General features: G+C 50.6%; 1 protein-coding gene across 1 annotated transcript; it reads left to right on the top strand.

Annotated features, from left to right (window-relative positions):
- Window positions 1-666: 666 nt before the first annotated feature.
- PTAFR (platelet activating factor receptor) lies at window positions 667-18486 on the top strand. Its single transcript, XM_004592354.2, has 2 exons — window positions 667-1318; window positions 17187-18486. The coding sequence occupies exon 2, from the start codon at window positions 17233-17235 to the stop codon at window positions 18259-18261; it is 1029 nt and encodes a 342-aa protein (XP_004592411.1). The 5' UTR covers window positions 667-1318; window positions 17187-17232; the 3' UTR covers window positions 18262-18486.
- Window positions 18487-19273: the final 787 nt, after the last annotated feature.

The following is a 19273-nucleotide window of genomic DNA, read 5'->3' as shown; positions in this document are numbered from 1 at the left end:
GTAGGTCTGCCAAGGTGGAGATCAGCAGCTAAAGCAGTGTACAGTCTGCTTAGTTTCTCCTTTTGCTGGGGTTCAATAGGACACGGCATGGGAGAGCCAGCGGTTCTATCTGTCACCTGTACCTCAAGCAGAAGCAGAGATGTGTTGGTTCTTAAGCAAGGAAGAAGGGACAGCAATGGAGGAAAAGCAGCCAGAGGCCAGGTGCTGTGGGGAGCCGGGAGCCTGGGCTGCGGGGAGCTGGGAGCCTGGGTTGCAGGGATCTGGGAGCCTGGGCTGCGGGGAGCCGGGAGCCTGGGTTGCGTGGGGCACCTGCTTCACTGAGGTCCCCTTTAAACCTGTCTACTTCTCTGTGGACAAGGGTGCTGGTGTCTGTAGGACTCACTTCCTCCCACGGCATCCACGCAGGCCCTGGGCTGCTCAGGAAGTGTTGGTGGCCTGCTGAATGAGCAAGTAGGGTACGTGGACTGGAAACTGAGGTGGGCAGTTGCAGCTCATGCCTCACTCCTGTCCACAGGAGGCCCTGCCCAGCTTGCTCACCGTGTCTCATGCACCTACAAGTTGACCTGTGTCACCTACATGCACCTGCTCAACCTCAGCTGCTCACGTGGCTTCCTGCACCGCCAAACTCCTGGGAATCGTCCTTGCCTCCCTCACTGCCATGGCACTTCCTCCCCTCAGGCCTTGGGGCCTCAGGGCTCCTCAGGGGCCAGGGGTGCCCTGCCCATCCCAGCTTGACCAGCCCATCTGGGCCTGACCACAGCAGCTCTTCAGGGCTGCGCCTCATTCCTCATTCCCTCTTTTCCCTTCTTCCCGTACTTTTCTCCTCCAACCCCCAGAGCACAGAGCAGGCGCAGGCTGGCCATCCATTTCTTCCTCTTTGAACTCCCTCAGCCACTGCCCCTCCCACGGGTCCATCCATCTGTCTGTCTATGTGACTCTCTCCCTCCATATCTTCCTCCACCCTCTTCTCTGCATTTCCACTCACTCTCTTAGTTCTCTCGGTGCATTTTCATGTTCACTCACTCCTCCTCTTCCTCTCTCCTGAGTGCCTCTTCTTGCTTTCTCCTGTGCCAGCTTCCTGGAGCAGTAGCCACAGCTCTGCAAGAGCCCAGAGCCTGGGTGGCCCAGCCTGGAGGTTCCAGTGGCATCCGCTGGAGAGGCCCTGGGGTCACTGCATTTCCTGCTAGGGGTGACTTAGCAGTGAGAGATTCAACTTCCTTACTTCTGCAATTACCAGGCGCCGCTGAGGCCACACTGTGCCTAGGACTCGCACTGAGGTGCTCCGGCTGGGCAGCTGTGGCCTCTGGCCCCACCACAGGTAAGGGAGGGGACGGTGGCCCTGGCTTGATGACAGGGGAGGCCTGGGAGAATGTCCTCAGGAAGCCAGGGGCATGGCCCAGGCTGTGCCTATGGAGAAGGGGCGGTCCTGTTGTGTGGGAGCTTTTTCAGGCTCACATTCAGAGAGAATCGCTTGTGAGCAGACTTCCCCAAGGACCCCACCACCGTCTCTGGTTCTCTGAGGCCAAAGCAAGGCCAGGATAGTCTCAGAGACCCACATGGGAGGGCATGTAGATCCCAGGAGCCAGATGCCATGTGATTTACCAGCTGTGCTGTCTTGGCTATGATGCCCTTTCTGAGCAGTTTCCTAGAACTAGTGTCATCCAATCAGGAGCGGGAACAGACCCGGGACAGGACTAGGAACTTGGCACCTGACTACGTGCTAGGTTACCCTTGGGGATAGTGAAAATAACCCAATCAGTGATCAGTCCATGAAACCCAGTCTGCAGCCAGTTTCTGCGAAAAGGTCCCAGGGGCTAGGGACTCTGCCAAGGCTGGACCTGTGCTGGCCGAAGGTGTGGGTATGAGGTTGCTGCCCACGTCCTGTGGGCTTTGCCTAGTATCCAAGCTGTGTTTGTAGCATTCTGAGCGGGTGCAAGTGGGAGCCGGGGGGTGGGCCACGTCAAGGGCCAGCTCTAGAGACTGATGGACCAGCCGGAGTTAGGAGTTAGCTTCAGGTTCAGGTCTTGCAGGCAGACTGGGCCCTGGGGTGTCTCGGGGCCTCTCTTGATCCCTTCTGGAGTGGAGTTGAACATGCCTGTGGCTTGGGGAGAGGATGAGGTGAGAGGCAGGTGGGGATGTGTCCATCAGCTGTGGGTGCTGCCCACATGTGCCCCTAGCTGTCCTGAGGCACTGGCACTGTTGTTGCTGCTGCAAGTGTCCCAAGAGGGAGTGTCTGTTACTTTGTTCTTCCCCTCGGCACAGAGTTTGGGGTGCGGGTGTGTGTGACATGGTGAGTAGGAAAGACGTCTTTGGGGTGTCCTGGGTGCCTGTATGTCTGATTGGAGGAGGGGAAAGGGATGGTGGAGGGCTGCGGCTCCGCCCTGGCACACCTGGGTTGGTTCTGCAGGTGGGCATGGAATAGCCCACCAGTTCTGAAATCAGGGATTGCAAGACCAGCTCAGGGCTTGGTAGGTCTCTGTGTCCTTGGCTGAGAATAGTCTGACAGTATATGAGGGACAAGGACAGAGGAAGTAGCACCCAGCCCTTGGCTCTGCAGGAAGGGGCCCCCAGGGCTTGGATTTTGGCTGAGTTCCCCAGCTGCCAGGAGAGAGCCACCCAAGCACATGTGTAAAGCTCTTAAAAGCAGATCAAGAGCCGTGTGCAATAGCCTAGTGGCAAAATACTCCCCTTTCATCTGCAGGAATCCCATATGGGCGCCGGTTCTAATCCCGCAGCCCTGCTTCCCCTCTAGCTCCCTGCTTGTGGAGGATGGCCCAAAGGCTTGGAACCCTGCATGGGAGACCTGGAACAAGCTCTTGGGTTCAGAGCAGTTCAGCTCTAGATGTTGTGGCCACTTGGGGAGTGAGACAGTGGATGGAAGACTTTTTTTTTTGTAAGGTTTATTTAATTTTATTGGAAAGGAGAGAGAGAGGAGGAGGGACAGAGAGGAAAATCTTCTGTCCGTTGATTCATTCCCCAAGCGGCCGCAATGGCCGTGGCTGAGCCAATCTGAAGCCAGGAGCCAGGATCCCCTTCTGGATCTCCCATGCGGGTGCAGGGTGCCAAGGCTTTGGGCCATCCTCAGCTGCTTTCCCAGGCTGCAAGCAGGGAGCTGGATGGGAAGTGGAACTGCCAAGATTAGAACCAGCACCCATATGGGATCCCAGTGCGTGCAATGTGAGGATTTTAGCTGCTAGGCTGCCACGCTGGGCCTGGATGGAAGATCTTTTTAAACTCTGTCTCTCCTCTTTGTTTATCTACCCTTCCAATAAAAAATAAATAAATCTCTCTAAAAAAAAAAAAAATAAAAAGACAGATCAAGCCCATTTCATTGTGCCAAATGCCTTATGGTTTACCCAGACTTTTATTACTCCTGATCACCTCACTTCCTCCTGACATCACTGCTGCAAGGAATGGGGAGGTACCCTGTTTTGCAGATAAGAACCCCAAGGCTCAGAACTGAAGGTGGCAGGCACAGCTCAGGCCAGAGCTCTGACCCCTGGTTCTGGTTGCTGGGTTTTTCTCCAGTCACCCAAGCCTGCTGCTTCTGAAGGACAGGTGGCTGGCTTGTTAGTGAATGTTGTGTGAGGCCAGCAGGGATGGAAGCTCATGGCCCTGCACTGAATGGCTTCACTTGGCTCTCACCCCTAACCAGTACATCTGGAAGGTTTCATGAAGGTCCCCCTGCAGATGAAGGGAGGCTAGGCCAGGGTCACACCAGGCCAGGAGGATGTCAGCGGGGTTCTGGAGGTGGCAGGCAGGTGCACTGGTGAAGTCCTGAGAGGGTGCTTCATCACTCTCCCTACATGCCAGGAAGCCAGGACGGGGTTGGGGAGGACTCACATGCAGATGCTTCCTGGAAACTAGGGAGTCAGGAGGAGATGGCCAAGTCAGACTTGGGAACTCCCAGGCCAGAGGAGCAGACACAGTCCAAGGGAAGTGGCTGCAATCAGAGAAGAGTTCTCCCTACAAAGTGGAGGAACTCTGCTACTCAGGCGGTCCCACTTCTGGGGCCCCACACTCTCTTCTTTTCTGGCCTCTCTCCAGACCAAGAGCTACTCATCTACCAATGCACATGCCAGGCACAGTGTGTGGTTCCGGGTGCAGGGATCCATAGAGAGCCCCGGACCAAATTCCTGAAGGGCTGGGATGCTTGTTTCCTTTCATCTACCCCCTCAAATCATTGTCAAACTTTGGAGACTGGGAGGAAGGCACTCCAGGAAGGGCCTCCTGAGAGGGCAGTGATGTGCAGTGGCAGGAAAAGACGAACATGGATGACTGCACCTGGCACATGCCATGCCTTTGAGAGGTTTGTGTTCAGCTTCAGGACTGTCCTTAGAGGGCAGCACTGGTGTAATTCCCATTTTCTTTTTTAAAGATTTGCTTATTTGTTTGAAAGACAAAGTTACAGAGACAGACACTGATTTTCTATCAGCTGGTTCATGCCCCAGATGGCCACAATATACCAGGCCTTAGCCAAGAGCCAGAAGCTTCTGGGTCTCCCATGTGGGGTGCAAGGGCTCTTCAAGCACTTGGGTCATCCTCCGCTGCTTTCCTAGGCCATGAGCAGGGAGCTGGATCAGAAGTGGAGCGGCCAAACTCAAACCAGCACCCATATGGGATGCTGGCACAGCAGGAAGAGGCTCACTGTACTGCTGGCTTCTATTTAGGGAGTATTGTTTGAGCATTTGCAATGTAGGAGGCCCTAGCAACCTACCAGGGCCTGGTACCCAGGGAATTTCCAGCACAGGAGGGAGAAGTCGCCAGTAATGACAGTGTGACCAGCTGTGCCGTGTCGTGGGAACCCGGTGGCACCCCTGACTGCCAGTAGTAAGCAGCAGTCACCCAGCTCTTGCTGTAGCTCAGACCATCCCTGCTCCAGCCTCACAGCTGCCTTACAGGTGGGTGTGATTGTAATTATTATTAGCTTTCATTGGCTGATGTCATTTTGTCATCTGGGTCTAGCTGCTATGAAAAAAGTCCCTTACACGTTCCCAGGAGCTTTATGTATCTGGAAGCCTAATGTAGGTTTCCACCTAGGTGAGCTGGACCTGAGCAGTCACTGTGACCATGTGATGGTGACACAGCCGGGAAAAGCATTTGAGCTGGTCTCATCAGCAGGTGATCCTGACTTCAGGGAGCTGCAGCTTGGTGGAGCGGTTGATGGCCTAAGATGGGTTTTGTATGGTTTCAGACCCTGCCTTGGCCACGGCTGTGCTGTGTGAAATTGAAAGGGGAAGCTTTTTGGTTTTCTAATTTTCATTTATTTTACTTGAAAGAGTTACAGCAGGGCAAGACACAGAGAGAGATCTTCTGTCTATTGGGCTGCAGGGCTAGAGCTGAGCCAATCAGAAATCAGGAACCAGAAAATCCATCCAGGTCTCCCATGTGGGTGCAGGGGCAGAAGAACTTGGACCATTCTCTGCTGCTTTCCGAGACCATTAGCAGTGAGCTGAATCGACAGTGGAGCAGCTGGGATTCTGGCATCAAAGTATGGGATGCTGGCATCAAAGGTGAAGGATTAGCCTGTTATGCTACTGCATTGGCCCTATTTTCTTTCTTTTTTTTTTTTTTAATTTTGAAAAAGACACAGAAAGAAAAAATAGGTCATTTTTTTTTAAAGATTTATTTTATTCTTATTACAAAGTCAGATATACTGAGAGGAAGATCTTCAGATCGGTGCTGCACCGATCTGAAACTGGGAACCAGGAACCTCTTCTGGGTCTCCCACGCGGGTGCAGGATCCCAAGGCATTGGGCCATCTTCGACTGCCCTCCCAGGCCACAAACAGGAAGCTGGATGGGAAGTGGAGCTGCTGGGATTAGAACCGGCGCCCACATGGGATTCCGGCGCGTTCAAGGCGAGGCCTTTAGCTGCTAGGCCATGGCGCCAGGCCCAGTTAGGTGATTTCTTAGCTCTTTTATCGTCTAATTATTTCCCAAGTGTCCACAATAGCCAGGATCGGGCCAGGCTGAAGCGAGGAGACAAGGACCCCATCTGGGCCTCCCAGGTGGGTGGTAGGGACGTGGGCACTTGAATCGTCATCTGCTACCTACCAGGGTGGGCCTTAGTAGGAAGGTGGCTGTAAGGCAGAGCCAAGACTCAAGTCAGGCACACTAATGTGTGTTGTGGGCTTCCTGAGCAGTGAGCCACCACAGTGAACGCCCTGGGAGGCAGGATTTGAGCCAATGTCTGGGCTCAGGCCTCCTTCTTCCCCCAAGACTCAATGTTCTTCATTTCCCTTGATGCTGACCAAAGCCCTGGGGAGAATGCGTGTCACTATCTGTACTCGTGCGAGGCCTGGACAGAGAAGCAGTGTGACTAACAGTCCACGCCACTGCTAAGAGGTCAAGCTGACTCATCTGCTTTCCAGTTATAAGTGCACCATGAGCTGCCACATTTCTGAGGTCCCTTCAGATGTCCCTCTTCTGTCTGCCTGTACGTTTGTGGCTTCCTTACCCAGCCACTGAGGGCACCCACATACTCAGCAGAGCTGCTCTGATTGGATCTTTATGATCCCTCCCAGTGCCCAGCTTCTTCCCGAGCTGGCAGCAGCCAGAAGCTGTGTCCAGGGCTGCTGGGAAAACCAGTACATCAGTCACAGATGTGGTGTGTGATCTGGGTCAGTGGTGACACAGATTTCGAGCAGCTAGGCCAAGGGAGGGGGTGACCTGGCCATCTGTGGCTCAGGTCCTGTACTTGTTTGCATGCTTCCATTGGAACCTTGGTTGGGACTACAAGGTTTTACAAATGAAGAAAGCAATTGGGGCTCAGAGGGGTGATGTCATAGCTCCCAAGGATGCACAGCGAGTGAATGGAGAGCCAGATCTTATGCATCCCAGAGGTCTTTGTTCTCCCCAGCACACACCACCTCCAGAAGACAGGACATGTGGCCTTTGTGCCAGGCTCCTCGGGAGAGCCACCAGGTGCTTGGTCATTCATTCATTCTTTCTCCAGGACCTGACATGGGGAACAGAGATGAAAAAGATCAGACCCCTGTTTTCACAATCCCCCCAGCCTGGTGAGAAAATGGCCACAGAAACCAATATTAACACAAGAGTCAAATGTTTTACTGGGCCAGACCACAGTAACTCGGGGAACTAGGCAGCTCATCCTGCCTGTGGGAATAAGGGAAGGCTTCCCAGAGGAAGCGCTCATTAGAGTAGATCTTAAAAAGAAGAAAAGATCTTAGCCATTAAGATTGATTTTTATCTGAAAGGCCGATTTTCAGAGCAAAGGAGAGGTACGTGATCTTCCATATGTTGATTTGCTCCCCAAATGACTGCGATGACCAGAGCTGAGCTAATCCGAAACTAGGAGCCTGGGGCTTCTTTTGGGTCTCCCACATGTGTATAGGAGTCCAAAGACTTGGGCCATCCTCTGCTGCTTTCCCAGGCCATAAGCAGAGAGCTGGATGGGAAATAGAGCTGCTGGGACATAAACCAATGCCCATATGGGATGCCAGCACCACAGAGTAGAGGATTAGTCTGATGTGCGACCACACCAGCCCATTAAGATTGTTCTAAAGCAATAGGCAATAGGGGCACTCTGAGTAGGAAGTGCAAAGGGGCCATAGGAAGTGCAAAGACACTGAGGTATGAGGAGAAATGGAGCTTTAGGAAAGCAACAAAAAGTTGCTGGGGTAGAGGATGAATAGCAGGGAATGTGGGAGATGAGGTGGGGAAGGAGTATGGCCTTGATCCTGGATGAGGGGGAGCCGTGGAGGGTGTTGGGTCAGGGGAGTTGGAGGCTGGCAGTGTGTTGGCACAGCGCATACAGGAATTGCCTGGGAATCCTCTTAAAATTCAGATTCTGATCCACCCCAGTGGGGTGGGATTTGAGATCCACAGAGAGCTGGTAATGCACCTGCTGCTGCTGGTAGGAGGTCCTTGGCCAAGCAGGAGGGCATCCGGGCCCACTCTGGGCAGCAGGTGATCCTGACAGCTGCTTGGCAGTTCATTTGACAGGGGTTTCCCAAGATCCTGCTCTGGCTAGCCTCTTGCTGAACGTTGGCAGGATGGGAGCTTAGAAGAATCACAAATGTCGCTACCTGGCTCATGCACGCCTTGCTGTCTCTTACTGCTTAGATGCGCTCTGTTCCTCTCTGCTAGCAGCAGGAGTGGTCCCTGGTGCAGAGCCAGGGAGAGGGTCTGGGGATGAAGCACTGACAGGAGACCAGTGATGGTAGAAGTCTCTACAAAGTGAAGTCTCTTTGTTGCTCCTTCACCTCTCCTTATATACTCTTTCCCCAAATCCTAATTTAGCCAGAAAATTGGATACAGATGAGTCCAATTAGTCTAGGTGTTTTTAGATACAAGCCCAGTTCCTGTTCCTGCTCATCCCAACAGTGCTAATCAACTCCTTAGCCCACAACAGGTCCCCCTTTTTTGTTTTAAAGCAGACTTGAATGTGCCTGTCTTAGGTTGTGGACTCTCAGGTTATCAGCCTTACCCATCATCGGGAATCTCCGTAGCATAACAGAGCCCCTGTCTTAGGTTGGTCAGTGCCCGGTCCATCTTACCTGTCACTGGCCGCCATTCAATATGTTGCCTGCTGCAACTGCGTAAACCATACTTGGGGAGTCTGGTAACCCTGTTCCATGGCTAGGAGTATCTTTAGCTCAGTAGCCATAAGCAGACAGCAGTTCCCAGGCTTGGGAAACATTTTGCACTCACACAGGTGTTACAAACATAAAGATATATTATGGGGAACAAGAGGCCCTGACCACATTCCACAGCATCTGCTGCTCCTCTGCCAACAAATCAACCCACTGTTATAACGTAAGCATGCCCACCTGCATGTGTTCATCTATAGAGTTCTGTTGTTCCGTAACTCTGGTGGTCTGTTCCACGAGCTTGTTCATGGTCACCTCGGTAGCTGGTGGTAGTGGCTGATGACGTACTGGCTATGATGGTCGCTGTTATGCCAAAGTCTCTTTTATGCCTTATCAGGCCAACAGAGGCCTCTGTGTTAGCCCTGACAGGCACAGGAAGGATTCCCAGCAGCTGCATGACAACAAGCAGTATTGCCATTGCCATTCCAACATGCTGTTAGGGTACAGCTGACCTCGGTGCAATTCACTTCAGACGTTTTCTGTATGTAAGAGAGATAAATGGGGGGATAACACAGGCAGACACAGGGTTAAAATTCAAGGAGCTAAGGTTCACCCACGTGAGTGTATCCTCAAATCCAGAGGAGTGATTGAACTGATAATTTCCATAGGAATAACTGCCTCCCTAAATAAGGAAAGAGGGGGGCATGTCAGTGCATGCCCATTCCCCACAAAGCTGCCACATAGAAAAGGCAGGAAATATCGGGACCTTGGTGCTCACAGGAAGAAGAAAAAAAGGGGTTGCTTAACAAAGTCCCAATATACTTGCTTATCCCGTCGAACTTCCGACTCAAATGCCATCACCATGACCAGTACCTGAGCTTTCACAAGACTCAGCAGCAGGAGCTTGCCGGACAAGCCTCCCGGGAATCCACTGTGGGCCATTTTAGTTTTCTGGGAAAACGAAAACCGATCCTCGCCCCCAGATGAGGATGGGAACTGGCCTTGCCACTAAGCAGTCAAGGGATCCTTCCACATCATGTAACCCTTCTGCTTCTGAGACGCATTCCAATGACGATCTGCAGCAGACCGTCCTTCAGCATCCAATGTTAGGAAATTTAAGATAAATAATACAAGGTTCAAATTATCTCGAGGAGTGCTATACTCCCCCTTTGTTTTGATAAGCTAATCCTTAATATTATGGTTGGCATGTTCCACAATACCTTGTCCTTGAGGATTATAAGGAATGCCTTTAATTAGTTGTTTATGGTGGGAGGCAGCAAAACCACAAAACTTACTGCTGCTATAGCAGGGGTCATTATCAGTTTTAATAATTTTGGGAGTTTCCAAGATGGAAAAACATGCATTGCAATGGGCCAAAGCATGCCTGACTTGTTCCCCTGTCTGAGGAATAGCTAGAATAATTCCAGAGCAAGTGTCGACAGTAACTTTAGTGTCCCAAACTCTGGGATATGTGTCACATCCATTTGCAAATAATCTTAATATAATTCAATCAACCTGATTAACTTTCCACAAAACAGGAGATTAATCTGTTGGCATTATTCTTTTTTTTGTTGGTTATACTTATGCTACAGCTTAACAATTTATTGATGACTTGTGAGTACACTAGGAATAATATGACCAAATATGAATGACACTGTACTAGAAAGTGCACAGATTTCAGAGGAAACAAATCAGGTTCAAATCCCATTTTTTCCATAAAAAAAGAAAGCTCTTTTCTAAGCTTTAGTTTTCTCATCTTTCTAAAGATAATCAAATCAGTCCAGCAAAATTGTTGCTTGGGTGACACATGATAAAGGAAAATATACAGCACAGTACATCTTCCTTTCTGACAAGAATTATTATAAGACTTAAAGTTATTACATACATTAGTAAATCACAGTTTACCCTCAGACAGTGCAATGTTGTGTCTTAACTTGCAAATACGACAATATTGGTTTTTCATTTAACATTAAATGGAAAGGAACATTAGAGCGTTTTGTATGAATTCAAGACTATATGCACCAGGATTTCTATTTTGTTTCCAGCAGGCTGAATTTCAGACTAATTGGTATCATTGTTGTCAATATAAAATTTTAAATAGATATTTAAATGTCTAATCAAACTGCATGAGAACCTGATTTGTTACAACCAGACACACTTTTTTTTTAAATTATTAAATCTGTTGGCATTCTTGAGGCCTGTAAGAATACCAACGAAAGCCCTAGAATTTGAAACTTTTGAATTCTTGGATGCCTTTTTAAGGATGGCTAAAAAACATCTGAAAAATATTTTTTATTGTTGAAGTTAGCACAACACATTATAGACTCATTGACATGAAATCATCACTCAAATACCTTTAAAACAAATACAAAACCTTTACCAACTTAAAACAGTGAGAAATTTGATAACCAGCAGAAAAGACTAGAATCGCCTTAACATATAAAAATGCTTTGTATACAGTGAATACCACATTAATTTAACTTATACTTTGAAATAATTTAATAGTGCATTCTAGTTTAATCCTATGCCAAATTATTTGCGATAAAATTCACATTTTTGAAAATATCACGAATGAAACCTTAAGCATTACAAGAGACAAAAATCTTTGAATTCTAAATTCCCAAAAGTTGCCATGGATATGCGTATGAAGTTAACTTGCTAAACATTTATCACAACGAAAGACCTTCCAAGGGACAACTTGCAAGCCTAGAGAACAAGTTCTGTAAAATCTTTCTTTTTTTCCTAGACTTTTTTCTTATTTATCATTTTATAAAAATGTTTAAAAAGTGGGTGACAAGGCAACAGAAAATTTAAGGTCAGGTAATAGAGGTGTGGATGAATCAAAAGCAGACAGCTGCTGGCAATAGAAGGCCTAACAAAGTCAGCATCCCAAGAATTGCTATCAGAGCAAAGCACTCAGCCAAGCTTCCAATGGGTGGGGGATCCTTGGCAAACTCACTTCCATCCTCTTCCCCTTCCTGCTCCTCAGAAGAGGACCTCGAATCTTCTTTGTGTGGTTTCTCCAGACTTTGGTTGGTTGGGGTCCCTTTTTTTTTTACCCTGATTTGGGGTCCCCTCTGTCTTCTCACTCTGGTTTGCGGCTCCCTTCCCCTTCTTACGGATAATTTTTCAAGGGAAGGGTTGCACCACTGCTTGAGGGGATGACAAAGCATTTTTTTACCAAGCGCCAGAAGAAAAAGGTGGCTACAAAGAGAGCAAACCATGGGGATATGTTACAGACAGTTTCAACGAACTTCTGCGAGGCCTTAAGCTTAATGTCAGTGCCTTGTGACTGGAGCAGACCTCTGATTCCCTTAATCATCTGCACTTAATCAACTTAATCAACTGCAACTGAGTTCTTGCCTCAAGACAACTTTTACTTATGCCCCTAAAATATTTAATTCTAAGCTTACCTCCGGATTTCTGGGGTCCCTCAGATTATCCCTCATGCCCCAGGACGTGGGAAGGTCTGGGGATAAAATCACTTATGCCCCTGCAAAATTTTTAATTCTAAACTTACCTTTGTAGGTCCAGGGGTCCCTCAGATTGTCCCTCGTGCCATGCCCCACGTTAGGCACCGTTTGCTCCAGCCAGCAGAGCCAGTAATGTGGACAGTGAGAGGGTCTGGGGATGAAGCACTGACAGGAGACCAGTGATGGTAGAAGTCTCTACGAAGTCTCTATTGTGCCTTCACCTCTCCTTATATACTCTTTCCCCAAATCCTAATTTAGCCAGAAAGTTGGATACAGATGAGTCCAATTAGTCTAGGTGTTTTTAGATACAAGCCCAGTTCCTGTTCCTGCCCATCCCAACAGTGCTAATCAATTCCTTAGCCCACAGCAAACAATGCTCCAGTAGCTCCCTGGTACACTCAGAAGGAAGTGTAAATGCTTAGAGTAGGAGGTGGTGGTGTTTGGTCAGTTAAGTCTCCACTTGGCGTGCTAGTTGGTCATATCCAAGTGCCACAACAGCTGGAACTGGACTGGGCTGAACCCAGGAGGCAGGAATGGGGTCTCCTGTGTGGAAAGTGAGATTCCATTACTTAGTCCATTAGTAGGAAGCTGAGTGGGAAGCACAGTAGCTGGGACTCAAGGCAGGCATTCTGATATGGGTTGCGGGTATCCCAAGAAATGACTTGCCTTGCTGGGCCACATCTCCTGCCCCACAGACACCTCCTCGAGGACCTAATGCTGCCCTGGCTGCTTCTGCTGCTCCATCAACCTGGCCACCTGGCTGCTGCCATTGTCCCCTCCCCCAAGCCTGGCCCTCACAGCTGTCCAGAGCGTCCCTTGATGGATCTTTCCTGCCCACACCCACTCTTGGCTTCTTCATGGAGGAGGTCTTTGCCAGTCAAAAGATCGGGAAGCAGTGAGAGCCTGCTATGTGTTATTTGCTGTATATTCCTAATACCTGGAGCCACCAAATGAAGTGCTGGGAGAGAGAACAGGCTCCCCGAAGCCCGCAGCAGAACAAATGCTTGAGGAAGCCTAAAGATACCTACAGGTGTATTTAAAGAAATAACAGGCTCTAGTTGGAATTTCAGGGACTGGGAACCTTCTGGTGCCTTGCTCAGTTGAGTGTGCTGGTGGTTTCTCAATGTCTAATTAGATCAATGCAGGCTTTATTATTCCCGAAGTGTCCCTGGATTCCTTGAAAACCAAAATTCATCGTCTCATTACACTGAGCCTTCTGTTCCCCTCCCAGAGGCAGTGCTGCCATCCCTACTTGAGGCTTGGGGTCAGTGGGTGCCAAAGGTGGTCCATGGGACAGGAGATCTGGGAGCTGGGGGTCCCAGCCTGTGGAAACATTTGAGCTTTCAAAGAAATTTAGACTTTTTGGAAACCTTGTTTCTGCTGTCCAGAAGTTAACAGCTTTCTGATTTCTGAAGAGCCTCCTGGTAAGACTGCAGTATTGTCAGTGAATCCATCTTTTAGTTCTGTGAACAGAGAGGTCGGTGCTTAGAAGACCCTTGTAACACACTGAGCCAGCGCTGGGCAGATGAGTAGAGCAGAATGCCTCCAAGTTGTGCGCAGGTCAAAGAGCCGTTATTCTGGGGGCAGCACAGTGGACTACGCCACTGTTGGGGATGCCAGCACCTCATTTTGGGGTTCTGGTTTGAGCCCTAGCTACTCCACTTCCAAAATCGCTTCCTGCTGATGCATCCCGGAGGCAGCAGGTGATGGCTCCAGTGCTTGGGCTCCTGCCAGTCATGTGGGCGATGGGAACAGAGATCCAGGTTTCTGGTTTTGGCCTGGCTGTTGTGGACATTTGGGAAGTGGACCAGCAGATGGAAGATCCCTATCTATCTTTCTCTCCCTCTTGTCTTTCCTCGTGGGTCCCAGGGTGTAAGGCTACATGCAGCAGCCCCCTCGGTAGGGGCTTGTATGGGTGCTAGAACACCTTGGCAACAGCCCTTCCTATGACTGCTCATGTCACTGACTTGGGGTGGTTCCCAGTCTACGTTCTAGGCAGGTATGCAAGGTGCCCGTAGAAAGCCCCACGGTTGGGCCCGTTGTGATAGCCTAGTGGCTAAAGTCCTTACCTTGCACATGCCAGGATCACATATGGGTGCCAGTTCTAATCCCGGCAGCCCAGCTTCCCATCCAGCTCCCTCCTTGTGGCCTGGGAAAGCAACAGAGGATGACCCAAAGTCTTGGAACCCCACACCCATATGGGAGACCCAGAAGAGACTAGGCTCCTGGCTTCAAATCGGTGCCTGTCTCTCTCTGTATATCTGACTTTCCAATAAAAATAAGTCTTAAAAAAAAAAAGAAGAAAGCCCCAGAGTACAGTGGCCAAATTTACGTTTGTCCAGTCACCATATCTATCTGCAGCACACAACAGAATATGAGAAGTGTGTGACTGAGGCCCTGAGGAAGACCAAATTCAAGTTCTCTGGACAGAAGACCCAACGTAGTGTGATTAGCGAAGGCTTTGGCTGTACACTGCTACTCCTAACCTCCCAACCTTAGCGACCACCTCTAGGAAATCCTACTTCCGGCCTATCCAAATGAGAGAGCCGCTCCCATGCAAACAGGCCGAGGAAAGTCCACAGCGGGGTCCAGGTTCTTCTGCACTATGACGGCCTTCTAGGCAAGTCCCATCTGTGTGACTTTGACGTAATCTCAACTAAGAGGGTCGCTGCTCACCCAAGCAAAGCTATTCAATCCCCTCACCTTGACCAGAGCCCCGGGTGGGAGAGTAGGCTATCTGCAGATGCTTCCTTCAAAACAGCACCTGCCGATGCGCTGAGCACAGAAGCTGCTACAAGGGCTCAGCTATCTTTGAGTAAACCCAATATTAGCTCCATGAAGAACCGCAAATCCATGTCCCTTCTCTTCCGAAAGTGTTTGTGTATGGGAAGCTGTTTTCCACCAACAGTATGTTAGTTACATGAACATGAAGAAAGTTTATGATTGGGGGTTAATGAAAAATTCCATGTTTTAGAATGTTTTATTTTTCATTTTTAAAAAAGATTTGTTTATTTTTATTGGAAAAGCAAATATACAGAGAGGAGGAGAGACAGAGAGGAAGCTCATCAGTCCGATGATTCTCCCCAAGTGAGCACAACGGCTGGTGCTGCGCTGGTCTGGAGCCAGGAGCCAGGAACCTCCTCCAGGTCTCCTACGTGGGTGCAGGGTCCCAAGGCTTTGGGCCGTCCTCGACTGCTTTCCCAGGCTACAGTCAGGGAGCTGGATGGGAAGTGGGGCTGCCGAGATTAGAACCAGCACCCATATGGGATCCTGAGCGCGTTCAAGGTGAGGTCTTTAGCTGCTAGGCCATCGCGCCGGGCCCTTATTTCTCATTTCTAAGAGGCCAAGTCTTGATGGCTGGATCCCATGTACACCAAAGCTCTTTGGGGTCCCCAGGAGTGTTTAGGTCTGCAGGGATTCAGAATAGAAGATGAGGCTCCTCCAGCCCGCCTCCCACTTGATTAGGTAACTAAGGTGCTGGTGCTCTTGGGAGGCGGGGGAGAGGGGGCTGGCCTTGTGCTGCCCCAGAGTCAGCTGGCCGGGCCTTGCTGCTTGCTCTAGGCCTGGGAAGTCACGTCCCAGTACCCAGCTCCCGGCAGGACGTGCCCCTCCCCCATGGGGTTTGGGGTCCAGCCGTCCATGTCCTTGGGAGACACCGCAGCCAGAAGCCCAGGCCAGGTGGCGTGGCCTTTCCCCAGGCCCCACCTCCTTCCCAAAAAGTCTGTGCTCTACGATCAGCAGTGGGGGGCCAAAGCAAGGCATTCACAAGGGCAAAATGGAAGGGGGTCCCCAAACTTTCACCCTCTAGATAAATATTTCCTAGAAAAAAATTATTTTGTCTCAGACCTTACTATGACTCTACCTGGTACTGTTACAATCTTGGCCTCACTGAAAAATCTGGTATTTTGTGCGTTAGGAATGGTTTTTGCTTTATTTTTATTTATTTATTTATTAAGGAAACTTTCCCCTGGGAGTACACATAGGTGAGCCCGACTCTCCCATTCGCCTGGTTACTCATGGTCCAGGACCGAGCAGGTGGGGCCTGCGAGGACCCTCCCAGCAGCTCAGACCATGTTGTGAGAGATTCCAAAACAGCCTGGTGATGTGTGCCCACCTAAGAGGGGACTCCTGGGCATAGGGCTGCACTGGGCAGAGCCTGACAGGGCCAAGAGATGCACTAGGCTCTGTAGGCAAGGGAGGCACTGGGCCTGGCTGCCACTCAAAGCTGAAGGGGAGTGGGGAAAGAAAGGATTAAAAAAGCAAGCCACATCCACTCAGAAGGTTCTGGAAAGACAGGAGTGACAAGCATATCAGATGCCTTTTGGGATGCTTACCCCCCTACCCCCTGTATCAGAATGCCTGGATTCAAGTCCTGTTTTCACTCCAGTTCCAGCTTCCTGCTAATCCACAACCTCCAACTGGGAGGCTGGGAAGAGTTCTAGGCTTGGCCTTGGCCTGGCCCCATCCCAGCTGTTTCAGACAATTGGGGTGTGAACCAGTGGATGGAAGATCTCTCTCTCTCTCTCTGTCTCTGTCTCTGTCTTTTTCTCTCTTGAATAAATGCCACGTGTGGAGACCTAACCTACTAACCACAGTGCTGGCCCCCAGGGTGGAATTTTTAAAGTTAAGTAATTAATTTCAGAGGCAGAGAGACAAATTGATTCCTGTCTGTTCACTCTCCCAGTGCCCACACTGACTAGATCTTGGCTATGCTGAAGCTGAGTGTCAGGGAACACCCCCTGCCCCATCTCCCCATGAATGGCAGGGACATGAATACTTGAGCCATCCCCTGGTATCTCTCAGGGTGTATATTTGTATGCACCTGGACTTGGAAATGGGGCTGCAACTCACTGCGAGGCCCAATGCCTGGGATTTGGCGTCTAGAGCATTGTGGCCTCACCTAGCAGAGGGACAGAGAGGCAAAAGGAGTGAGGGAATATTCTCCTGAGCCTTGAGCCCTGATGTGAAAGCACAGATCCATGCATGAGGTCTCTGTCCTCCAGCCCTCTTGAAGGCCACACATCTTAGCACTGCTGCCCAGAGGACTACGTGTTAGAGGAGACACCACCATTCCCTCCCCAGCAGGGAGTTGGGATTGACAGACCAGGACAGTGCCTTCCTGCCTCTGTATTAACTAGAATCCTTGGATGGTCTTGTAGGCACAGCCAGGACCAGATGAGCAGCTTCCCCTTCTGGTCCTGAGAGATGGAGACACTGAATTCCTCCCGCGTGGACTCAGAGTTCCGGTACACCCTCTTTCCGATTGTTTACAGCATCATCTTCGTGCTGGGCGTTGTTGCCAATGGCTATGTTCTGTGGGTTTTTGCCAACCTGTATCCTTCCAAGAAACTCAACGAGATCAAGATTTTTATGGTGAACCTCACCGTGGCAGATCTGCTCTTCCTGATCACACTGCCGCTGTGGATCATCTACTACTACAACCAGGGCAACTGGGTCCTGCCCAAATTCCTGTGCAATGTGGCTGGCTGTCTCTTCTTCATCAACACCTATTGCTCGGTGGCTTTCCTGGGCGTCATCACGTACAACCGCTTCCAGGCGGTGACACAGCCCATCCAGACTGCTCAGGCCAGCACCCGCAAGCGAGGTATCTCCTTGTCCCTGATCATCTGGGTGGTCATTCTGGCCATCGCATCCTACTTCCTCATCATGGACTCCACCAATGTGGTGACTAACATGGACGGCTCCAGCAACGTCACCCGCTGCTTTGAGCACTACGAGAAGGGTAGCATACCGGTCCTCGTCATCCACATCTTCATTGTGTTCTGCTTCTTCGTTGTCTTCCTCATCATCCTTGTGTGCAACCTGATCATCATCCACACGCTGCTCATGCAGCAGGTGCAGCAGCCCCGCAAAGCAGAAGTCAAGCGCCGGGCGCTGTGGATGGTCTGCACGGTCTTGGGTGTCTTCATCATCTGCTTCGTGCCCCACCACATGGTGCAGTTGCCCTGGACCCTTGCTGAGCTGGGATTCCGGGACATGGATTTCCACCAGGCTATTAATGATGCACACCAGGTCACCCTCTGCCTCCTCAGCACCAACTGTGTCCTGGACCCTGTCATCTACTGCTTCCTCACCAAGAAGTTCCGCAAGCACCTCACGGAGAAGCTCTACAGCATGCGAAGCAGCCGGAAGTGCTCTCGGGCCACCACTGACACTGCCACCGACATCATTCTGCCGCTCAACCACATGCCTGCTGGCTGCCTTAAAAACTGATGCCTATTGGTTAGAGGGCTCCAGGGGCTTCTGCACACACATGGTGGGCAGGCTGAGCTGGCAGAACGGATGTCTGGGCACCTCCATCCTGGGCACGTGTGTGGCCCATTAGATACAGAGGCTGCAGCAGCCACGTGGGGATGCTAATCAGTACTGCAGTGCACCCGCGTCATCCGCCTCTGAGCACTTCCTGTGACAACTGTGGCTGATGACTTCCTTCTGACCCTCAGGATCAGGCGTAGACTCTGGGGACAGATTTCAAGTTCGCCGCAAGGGTGCAGCAATCTAAAGCTCTGGACAACTGCTCCCAAGTGCTAAAGGCAGTGGGGTGAGGGGTTGGGAAAGGAACTGTTTCTGACTGTGTGGCAGTGTCACAGGACAAACTCCGAGCTGGGATGGTCCCACCCTTCCTCCAGCCAGGGGGACAAACTCTTGGTGACACTGCCCGGGGGAAGTGGCTTCTTGAAATCTTCTCCTGACTCAGTTAGCAGGCCTGTCCTGGATGGTGATCTCAAGAAGACACAATGCCAAGGAGTCAACAGCAAGGACTCGGACCTGTTTCCTGAGCCACATGTATGGGTTAGCTCTGGACAGGTAGCAGAGGAAGCACCACCTCCTCCGTTTTTGTATCAGAGTAGCAGGTGGCCATAGGCCCCTGAAGGAATAATTGGAAGCTTCTGGCCAGGGCACTTCAGTGTCCAGAAATTTCCATGAGAATAAGCCCTTGAACTGGATACTGCCTGAACCCTTGCCCACTTCACTTTCTAGGAAGCCGCTCCCATGCCCCTCTGCCCCCCTGCCCCCTACCCCCTTACCCCCCTGCCCCCAGCCTGATTTTACAAGGTGGAAAGGTCATATAGTCCCAGGTATTGGCAGCTGTTAGCTTCTCTGGAGAATCTCTGGATGTTTGCTTAGGATTTGTGCAAATATACTCAAATAGCCTCCTCTCCCACTCTGGGACCACTCCCACCATGGGACCGTTCATTGTCTGGGACTACTCCCGGCCTTGGAC

Source organism: Ochotona princeps, chromosome 2, assembly GCF_030435755.1.
Source record: "Ochotona princeps isolate mOchPri1 chromosome 2, mOchPri1.hap1, whole genome shotgun sequence".
Taxonomy (NCBI): domain Eukaryota; kingdom Metazoa; phylum Chordata; class Mammalia; order Lagomorpha; family Ochotonidae; genus Ochotona; species Ochotona princeps.
This window is presented reverse-complemented; position numbering and strand designations above follow the sequence as displayed.

What these genes read in the sequence shown, in the direction of transcription:
- PTAFR (XM_004592354.2), top strand. Translation starts at nt 17,233, where the DNA reads ATGGAGACACTGAATTCCTCCCGCGTGGACTCAGAGTTCCGGTACACC.